General features: G+C 40.9%; 1 protein-coding gene across 1 annotated transcript; it reads left to right on the top strand.

The window, feature by feature from the left end:
- Positions 1-78: 78 nt before the first annotated feature.
- On the top strand, positions 79-10,042 carry LOC117439711 (methylmalonate-semialdehyde/malonate-semialdehyde dehydrogenase [acylating], mitochondrial-like). The gene is made up of 12 exons (XM_034075714.2): positions 79-295; positions 514-552; positions 3,684-3,758; positions 4,121-4,282; positions 4,990-5,068; positions 6,301-6,603; positions 6,831-6,952; positions 7,172-7,361; positions 7,490-7,671; positions 7,985-8,164; positions 9,068-9,166; positions 9,254-10,042. Exons 1-12 carry the CDS (start codon positions 257-259, stop codon positions 9,356-9,358), a joined length of 1,575 nt encoding a protein of 524 aa, XP_033931605.1. The 5' UTR covers positions 79-256; the 3' UTR covers positions 9,359-10,042.
- Positions 10,043-10,750: the final 708 nt, after the last annotated feature.

Here is a 10,750-nt window from a genome sequence, read left to right on the forward strand (position 1 = left end):
TCAAGTCTGTCCCGCCCACACTGAACGGCAACAACGAATGACCGCCACGCGTAGATTCCACAGATCAGCAAACAATGTGCGCTGGTGAGAGTCAATCACTTCCGCACTGGTAGTGTTTTGTAGATCGTATGAAAAGCATCATTGTATCCCTCCGCTCTGTCCTCTGCAACAATCCTGCTAGCTTAAGTTCTCTCTGTCTTTTGGGTCGTTTGAAGGGCTTCGGAGCAGGAAAAGAGACCACAAACACAAACACATAATGGCGTCAATTATCCTCCGGACCGTTTTGAACAAGAAGGTAAAACACAGTCATGCTAATGTTGGACAAACATTTGCTTTTATTGGACGCTTATGCAACTCAAAATAGCTAACAATCTGGACTGCTAGCTAACAAAGTCGTTTCACACATGCACGTTGCACAGCCCACTGCTCTTTTGCAAGCATTTAACTTATTAGAACTTGAACAATGAGTTGAATACCAAATTAAGTTAATTAATAGTGTTTTAATTATTGCAGGTGACTCTCCAGATGGGTCGCATGTGTTACTCCTCAGTGGTAAGTCACCCCTCACCAGCTTTCATAACTCAGCAATGAGTCAATTCATGTTTTGTGTCCTGCACACGACACACTTCTTTCCACATGCCACGTGTTCTTGCGTTATGTAGTTAACTTAAAGTAGATGCATATTGTCATTTAAATAAGTAACGTGTTTTTACAAATGTTTGCACAGTGTGTGAAATAACGACACACACATTGACGTGTTTTTGTGCCATGAAACTCCTAATTGAGCTGAGAGTGAGACGCATCCATTTATCCATAATAACCTTCAAGACTATCGTCAGAATAAAACTGGATTGTAACCAACATTTCAAAATACACACACACTGGTCCAGTCCATTTATCAGTCTGGTTCTACAGGATGTCTTCTGCTGTTATTTTATTCTTTGTAAGGTGTTACTCTGTTAATAGGAAATCTGAGAATTATGACATTAAAAGAACCCTATTATGCTTTTGGGTTTTTTTCCCCTTTCCTGTAGTGTGTTATATGGCTTTTTGTAAATGGTCTGCAAAGGCTAAAATCACACTGCACTTTCCCTACCATATTGATATCACTATGTAACACCCGCGCTTCTATTGGCTACTAGCGCTCCAACACATTGTACGTGATAGGCTAAGGGGGCAGGACATCTCTAAGCGGTTAACCAATCGCAACAGAGCTGGCCAGTTAACCAATCAGAGCAGACTGGGCTCTTGTTTCAGACGGAGGGTGAAACGAGGTGCTGCAGCACAGGCAGTATGAGAAAAATAAAGAGCTTTTTGAACATTAAAGCATGGAGACATGTCACAGTGGAGGCATAAAATACTATTATGTAACCTTAAAATGAGAATAATAGGTCCCCCTTTAACAAAAAAACCGACATGTGGTTGTTAACCTAAGGATTTAAGTTAAGTCATTAATCCTTAGGCCACGTTTACACGGAGACGAAAAAACAAACTTTAGTCGATATCAAAAAAGTCTTCCGTCCACACGGAATCGGCTCAAGAAACGTGTCCGCGAAGAAGACCCCCGAGCATGGTTGCCATGGTTGCCTGGTTGCCCTTTTGTTTATTCTCCGCGGTGGATTTAGCAACATGTAGTTCATGTATTTCTCCATGTCCACTTGTTGCTGATGGTTGTGGTAGAGGAGCTGTAGATTTTGCACTAACATCTGTAGCATGGTCAGTAGCATCTGGAGCACGAAAGCAACCCTGTGATCTGCCATTGTTGTTATTGTTGGCGAAACACATCAGCAATGATTCGGGGGTGAGCAGCAGAGGTGGGGAGAGGCGGGGCTATGGCTTCATTGTTATCAGGAAATGATCATACACACGGAGCCGTTTGGCCCCCCAGTGCGTTCCGTCCGCAGAACTACCCACCTTCGGAGCCGTTATCGTTTGAGGGCTCCGTTTCCGCGGTTCTGTTACGGCCTCGTGTGGACGAACCTTCCATACGTTGGAGAACTGTAGCGGATACAACCCGTTTAGTCTCCGTGTAAACGTGGCCTTAGAGGGGTATTTAAACCTTTTTTTTTAGAAGCTACTAGTAGCATTGAATATTCATTGTCAAATAAAAAATAAGCTGAACCATGGAGACCCTACATATTCATTATCTATTTCCTCATGCTATAATACATACAAACTATACAAAACATGCCCTAACCTTTATACTTGCATTTAGTATAAAATAAATCAAGATACTGATTTTTATGACCAAGGTTATGTATATTAGACCCTCCAGAAAAACGCGGGCAAAAATCTTTGATTATGCGATCAAACATGCGGGGTTTTATGTGATTTTAAGCGGTGAAATTGCGGAAATATGCTAAATAGGCGGAAAGTTGAGAAATATGCGGAAAAAATAAATATTGGGCTGTCTTATTTATTTATTCTCTCTCACACACAACCTGCCACTAACGTTAAACCCCTTTACTATTCAATTAAACACATTAAATGTTTATTTATTGTAAAAGCAATTGGGCTATTTTAATCTCTCGCTCACACACACACACACACACACACACACACACACACACACACACACACACACACACACACACACACACACACACACACCACACACACACACTTCTCCGCCTCATTCTGTTTTCATTTACTTGTTCGTTATCTGACCAGCTTAAATCTTGTAGGCTTCTCACCTCGTTTCTTGTAGCCCTCGAAAGGGTTTTGGAGGTTGATGCCTCGGTGAACGTGAGTTGTTTGGCTTTCTTGTTCGCAGCAGCAGAAAGCATTTTCGAATGTTTGAATGAATCAAAGTGGGTCGTCACCGTGGATTTTCTCAAATGCTCCAACACACAGTTGCACGGGGTGCAGAATAGTTTCCCCCCACTTTCGTGCAAAACATCGGGGTACTGCTTTGCCCGGTCTTTAGCAGAAATGTTCGTCGGTAAATGAGATGGATACGATTTTTTCATCTTGGTGTTTTCTCTCTCGTGTGAGCTCCACAAGTTCACTCTACGGTGTTGTTTACCTTCTGTGATGCCCGAGCTGATGACGTCGCGTCATCATCATCATCACTTCACTTAAAGACGAGTTCACTTTTTTTTCTCAACTTTGTGTGGAAAAATGCGGGGATTATGCGGGCTTTTGATAAATATGCGGCCTTTTAAAAATCTGCGCCATTTTGCTGATTATGCGGTAAATTCTGCAATCGCAGAATCGCGCTTTTCTGGAGGGTCTAGTATATGCCATCGGATGTCATTCAAACTCCAACTAACAACTTTCTACAAAGAAAGCTAATATTTTTTATATGTTCAGTTATTTGTGGGTAAATTCAAAAAGCAAGTGTTTTGATGTCGTAGAATGCACCCTGATTTATTTTAGTGCCCATAATGGTTCTAATTTTTTTGTATGTAGGCGTTGTACTCAAAACATGCTTTGGAATTAGTGTGTCTTCTAGTTTGTGATTGTGAACCGCTTATGTAACTTAAGCTCAGAAACGTATCATGAAGGAATCATATATGGTATAACATTAAAATGAACTACTCACCCAACCCTGTGCATAGCAAACGTAGAGATCTAACACTTTAGAATGTCTCTTTATGCTGTAGCACAGATGTCCTTAATGAACTGAGTAGTGATGTAAGCAGATAGGTTGGGATTTAACCATATGCTCTCTGATCCTCTAGCCCACCACCAAGCTGCTCATCGATGGCAAGTTCATTGAGTCCAAAACCTCTGAATGGCTCGACATTCACAACCCTGTAAGTATTCATAGATGAATTATATCCAACCTGTTACAAGGCTGCAGCAACATGAGCTCTCCTAAAAACTGGTTGCAAATAACTAGGGCAACTCTGTAGTAGTAACTTATGAACATTGGGGAGAGGAAATGTCTTGCCAGTTTCTAGGAAATGAAAGCCCAGTATTCACAGTTTTATATCCTTCAAAAGTCCAGCTGCTGTAGTAAAGCTTGACAAGTATAAGCCTCTAGCAAGGCAGTGATGGCTGATTATTGCATGCAATGTACTTTCATCACAAAAATAAATTAATATTGATGGTTTATGTAAAACCAATGATTGACTTTCCCTGCTTGTCAAGTTGTTTTTACGGACTGTCTCCACAGGCCACTAATGAGGTGGTGGGACGCGTTCCCAAAGCCACCCAGGAGGAGATGCTGGCAGCTGTGGACTCGTGCTCCAGAGCCTACAGACCCTGGTCAGACACCTCCATCCTCAGCAGGCAACAGATCTTCCTGCGCTACCAGCAGCTCATCAAGGATAACATCGTATGGACATTTGTCACTTCTCCTTTTTCAACTTTGACCAAAAATGAGTGCAGGAAGGAGTCCTAAACCCGGAAATGACATAGCATTTAAGCACTTCCGGGCTCTCTTGTTTCGAGTTTTTGTTAGATTGCCAAAATAAGGTCTGTGGTTAAAACAGCTTACAAGTTTTGTTCTATGCAATAAAATACGTCAGTAAACAACCGATTAGTGAACGTCTAAAGCATTTACGTGTCTTTAAAAACAACAGTTGCTAACAAGTGGCTAAATGACACTACTAAATGTCGTACATGAGTTTGCCTTTAGCTTAGCGGTGGTATAACGGAAAGTTACTCGACCGTCATGTAGTTTGTTTATAGCCTAACGTTACCTTTTTACTCATGGCAATTAAATTACGCTTCAACTATTATATAAGTGGTGTTTATAGGTCGATATTATTCTGCTGAACAAAAAGTGTAAGTATCATAAAGGTTTCTGAACCCCAGATCTTATTTTCTGCAGTATTCCAAAATCCAATTTAAAAATCCCATTGCTTTGAGTTAAGAGAGCCCTTGCAATGCTGACTTCCGGGTCGGCCTTAAATAAATAATCAATGCATCACTTTTGCATCTCAATTTTACAATTCGTCTTACCCGCAAGGACTTGTTTTTTTTGTCTCTTTTCTTATGATTTGAACTAAAGTAACCTGTTTTCTCTTTTTAATATTCCAGAAAGAGCTGGCTAAATTGATCACCTTGGAGCAGGGCAAAACCCTGGCTGATGCAGAGGGAGATGTATATAGGGGACTCCGTAAGTAACGCGTAGACTTCCCAGTGTGCTATTGGGTTTTGATATCCTGATTAGAGTGCCTGCGGTGAATATATAGCGGGGATCCAATTCCACTGTTGAAACTGTTGTCCATAGTATCCGTGTCTCCTGATGAAAAGTCTGTATCTTTGGCAACCCTTTATTCCATCGCCTGGATGAAAGTCTGATACTAAGTGGCTGCAGGGTGTCAATTATTTGGGTGTAACCAGACACTTCCTGCCAAAGCAACTTTGACTTTTAAATGAATAATGGAGTAAGGGTTCCATTTTGGCCATATACTTAGAAGCTTACGCTGCTTTTCAAGAGGATTTCACAATGTCCAATTATAACAAAACAAGGGTTAAGGGAACAGTTTCCCTGCAGCATCGCATTGTTAAGTCCTGTTGTTACAGTGCGACTGCCTGCTTTATGTAAAGCACTTTGCAGGAACTGCTGTTAGTTGCATGCTATAATAAGATAATTTATGCAGTTCTCCTCATTCAGGTGCTCTAGTTCACTTTGGCAGACCTGCATCAACACAAATCCTGTTGAGAAATTAAGAGCCACGCTCACTCACACATAAAGCAGATATGTTTTTGTTATTACAAGACGGAGCTGCCAAAGTATTTCTTGTACTTGGGACAGCTCCCAGTTTTGAGATGCCGAGTTAATCTGGCATGCTAATTTAGAACGTATCAGCTGAAAGACAGGCTACAGATGCAGGTTCTGCCAGAATTAGACATTCCATTTACAATACTGGGAAACAATAGTGCTCAAAGTTTTCACAAGTTCTATTAGTTTACTTGCACGAAAAAATATAACTGAACAGTTCCTATTCATAAGATCCCGATGTGGATCACATTTTAGTTGTGTTATAACAGTGTAATAATGATGTACCATAGGTGTAATGCAGGTGCAATAATGGTTTAATGTAGAAAATAGTAATCAATTAATTGTCCCAAATATTTAAAAGTGATTGCCCTTTTTAGGGTTAACTAACTAGGGTTGCTATTTCAATTTTCAAAGATGGATCAATTAGTTTATTGTGTATTTGTTTTTCAATAAACATTTGATTGAGTAAAGGTTAAGGAGAAAATATTACAAATGATACTTTTTACCCATTCGTACACACAGGCCTAAAACAAACCCCTGTGTTTTTTATGTATTTCATATCTGTATATCTCTACACATGTTGTTGGTTTACTTCATCCTCGCTCCTCATTTCCTCCTCCCAGAGGTTGTTGAGTATGCCTGCAGCATTCCCTCCCTCATGCTGGGCGAGACGTTACCCTCCGTCACCAAAGACATGGACATCTTCACCTACCGCCTGCCAATCGGAGTGTGCGCCGGCATCGCTCCGTTTAACTTCCCCGCTATGATTCCTCTGTGGATGTTCCCCATCGGCATGGTCTGCGGCAACACCTACCTGATGAAGCCCTCTGAACGCGTCCCAGGGTGCACTATGCTCCTGGCAAAACTGCTCCAAGACGCCGGAGTGCCAGATGGTACCCTGAACATCATCCACGGCGAGCACGCAGGTGAGACTCTGAGATCTGTGTGTTATTCAATCTAATCATAGACCCCCTGGCAATATGTAGATGGGACATTTCCATATTATGTGCAGCTTATATCGGTAAGTAATTCCCGAGTGTTTGAGGATTTAAATCCCTCTATCCGAGACCTTTCTGCTCTTATTTTATGCCTTACGGTTGCAGCACAGATGAAGAAGAGTGGATTTACAGTATCAGATTGTGTCTTTGTGCAGCGGTGAACTTCATCTGTGACCACCCGGCCATCAAAGCCATCAGCTTTGTGGGCTCCAACCCGGCCGGAGAGCACATCTACGAGCGGGGATCCAAGAACGGCAAGAGAGTGCAGTCCAACATGGTACACTAAACCCTCATGGGGCTCAAGTTGTTTTTCATGATAACCCATTTATAACACTGTCGTAAAAGACGGCATATATGGAGCACACATAATAACCAGTCTGTTACCAAGACGACAGCTTTGTTCTTGGCTGTCAATCACTGATGCTTGTTACATATGTGCTTAGCACTCCATGTAAGAAGATTCCTTCAAAAACATGTCCTACATTTCTCATTCCAGGGTGCCAAGAACCATGGTGTGGTGATGCCTGATGCCAACAAAGAGAACACCATCAACCAGCTGGTGGGGGCTGCGTTCGGAGCAGCTGGCCAGCGCTGTATGGCTCTCTCCACCGCCATCTTTGTAGGGGAGTCTCGCGACTGGCTCCCAGAGCTGGTGGAGCGCTCCAAATCCCTGCGCGTCAACGCAGGTAACTTCATTGGAAACTGTGTCAGCGCAAAAAAGTGTCTTTGATACTATTTGTTCTGTTCTTGTTTGAAATGCAAATCAAAAGGCAAACCATTTTAACATGATACTGCCCTTTTTTGTGTCGTGAAGGTGATCAGCCTGGAGCCGATGTGGGTCCCCTGATCTCTCCTAAAGCCAAAGTCAGGGTGGAGTCTTTGATCCAGAGCGGGGTGGATGAGGGAGCCAAGCTGCTGCTGGACGGGAGGAACACCAACGTCAAGGGATATGAAAATGGGAACTTTGTGGGACCCACCATCCTGAGCGGTGTTTTGGTGAGATTTGGCAAAGGATGCAACATGGCTGCCTTTTTTTCTGTTAAAGTTATATGATAAAATACACCGTCCCATTATCCCAGCATGACATTTTGTAAGTTATAAGAACATTTAAATAAAGAGGAGTTTAATAGGAGCTTAAGGAATTCAGTGTAAAAACCTCTTCCTACTCCTCTTCATGTGTTGATAAAACATCCTAAAGTCTGCACACGCTGGCGTATTATATACTCTCAATGATGCCTTCAGGAGTTGTCGTGGCAGATGATTTTAGATGCTGGACGAAACTCTGTAATCATTCTGCTGCTCCTTCCAGCCGACCATGAAGTGCTACACAGAGGAGATCTTCGGACCGGTGCTTGTTGTCCTGGAGGCGGACACTCTTGACGAAGCGATTACTTTAATCAACAATAATCCCTACGGCAACGGCACGGCCATCTTCACCACCAACGGAGCCACAGCGCGTAAATACACACACGAGGTGGACGTTGGCCAGGTGAGAGATGCCTCCTGTATAAAAGGACACTAGAGATCGATTCACACTCTTAACAGACCACTTTTTTCTGTCTGATTTAAAAAAGACGGTCACCTTTCCTGTTGTTATTTCAGTCCTCAGTGAGTCACCTTTGTGAGAGTAAACCGTTAAGTGGGTGGTATTCTGTTTTGGAAAACAGGAAACGGGCATGGAGTCAATTGTTTTTATATAAAGTGTGAATATTTATTGGATCATCTTGATGGCTCAAAATAAAGTGTGATACAGAAGTCATGAAGGTGAAACACCCAATTCAGATTGTTCTCACAGATCATGATTGTGTCGCCCAATGTGTCAAACCAAGTTTCACGCATTTTTTTTTAGCCATATAAAGAATAGTCTCACCATTTTTAAAGTCCATTTCAAAACATTATGCAAATGCTCATATGTACATTTTAAGAGTTTTTCCTTACAGTCAGCCCATCTCTTCCATTAAGGCTTGTTAGGAAGGACATTTGTGATGGGGTCTATTTAAATAAGGATGGACTACATCAGGCAGAAACCTTTAATGGGCATTTGCGTAATTTGCACCCCCAACTAGTCTAATTTGTAGCGCCAAGGTTTCACAATGAACCGAATATATTTTGACGCTTCTCGACGTGTGGACTTGCTGACCCTTATCCTGTACTCAAAAACGGATTATGTCTAGTTTACCATGCGTTCTTGGGTGCCCATTTTAAAAAAGAGTCATCAGAATGAACATTAATTCAATGTGTTTATTGTCACAGTTAAAAACTATAAAACGGTTTGACTTTGACTCTGTACACTGTAATCAAAGAATAACACCTGGCTGTTAAAAATCCTGTTTCCATTGTACCCCAGAGCAGTTTTGATTGGTTATTAATGTGTGTATGCTTTACTTTACAGATTGGTGTGAACGTGCCCATCCCTGTCCCCCTGCCCATGTTCTCCTTCACTGGCTCCAGAGGCTCATTCAGAGGAGACACCAACTTCTATGGCAAGCAGGTAAACAACTAAAGCAGTCTGTCATGTGTAAGATCGTTAAAATAAAAAATAAAAAAATACACATGTTCTCTGTCCCTTTACCACCAGGGCATCTCGTTCTACACTCAGATCAAGACTGTGACGTCGCAGTGGAAGGCTGAAGACGCCACTGTGACGAGCCCAGCTGTTACCATGCCAACCATGGGGCGCTAAGATGACAGCACATCTGGCATAACCATCAGTGACTTCTCAAACGCCTTGACAAGAAGCCTGTGGCGGGGATTGGGAAAAAAAAGTATTACATGTCCTTTTTTGAGAAATGTTCACTGGGAATTTTAGTTCGTGATTGTTTTAACTTTTGACATTGGGGACAATGTTGTTGCACAAACACACAAAAATGCAAATTACACCTCGTAGGCAGAATATGAGCTGCAATGAATGGTGCTGTGAGTCTCTTTATGGGTTTGTCAATGTTCTATCATGGGACGTATGTACTCTGGTGTCATATTTCTTAAAACATACAGTAGAAATGAAAAGGATCACGCGTTCTTCCTTTAAACAGTCTGCAAATGTCTTCCACCATTATCCTCTGTGGTTGTTTTAGCTAGTTCTGTTTATCAGAGCGTTATGTAGATACTTGAAAAGTAGGTTAAGGTCAAGCCATTGATACACTAGAACGAGAGCTCTGTAAAACTGAAATAATGGTTGTGGTTCTTGTCCCTCTAAATGTGTATCCTACTGTCCAGTGTAGGCACTAACGTGTGTTTTCTGTCTGTTGATTTTGTACTCTATTGTCAAAGTCATATTTTTTAAAGGTATACAAGATCAAATGTAAGTGTTTTACAATTACATGACTTGAACTTGATATTCCCTATAAACCATTGTGATGAAATGGTATGTGCTGGACATATTTTCATCTGAAGCATTTAAACTTTTCTTCTTGATTTTATAGGTCTGGAGGTTAAAGATTGAGAGATGACAGCTAGCGGTTTTTAGAATGAAGTTAAATGTAAATAAAGACACTGAACGGACAAAATCATTCCCTTTTTTTTATAATTCTGAAGGGATCATCTCAAATAATGCCTAATGAATTTCACAGATGAACAGTATTTTGAATTGAACTATTTTTTCTTTAGTTGAGTAACTTTGTGTTACGATACATTTGCTTAATATATTCATATTTTTACTTTACGTTTACTCTGCTACATTTCACAGTGAAATAATAAATTTTTACTCCAATACATTTATTTGATATATTTAGAGATTAACATTATTAATAACATAACATTTTTATCAAATAAAACATATTTACAGTATATGATAGATAAAGCTTCACAACAGTATATGAAGCAATACAAATTAGCCCCACCTTTACAAATAATGGATTATTTAATCTAAAAATATTATTGTTGAATTGGTGTCAAGCTATGTTGAAATTGTTATGCTTTTACTTTAGTTACATTTTGAATGCTGGGCTTTTTGTTTGAACAATACTTCTCTACTGGTATTGCTACTTTTACTGAAGTTTATGATGACTTCTTTCAGCACTGGAGATGATGCTCCTGCTGGCAGACCCATTGACACAACCGCCTCTGTGTTTTCCTT

The sequence above is a fragment of the Pseudochaenichthys georgianus genome, chromosome 24 (assembly GCF_902827115.2).
Source record: "Pseudochaenichthys georgianus chromosome 24, fPseGeo1.2, whole genome shotgun sequence".
Taxonomy (NCBI): domain Eukaryota; kingdom Metazoa; phylum Chordata; class Actinopteri; order Perciformes; family Channichthyidae; genus Pseudochaenichthys; species Pseudochaenichthys georgianus.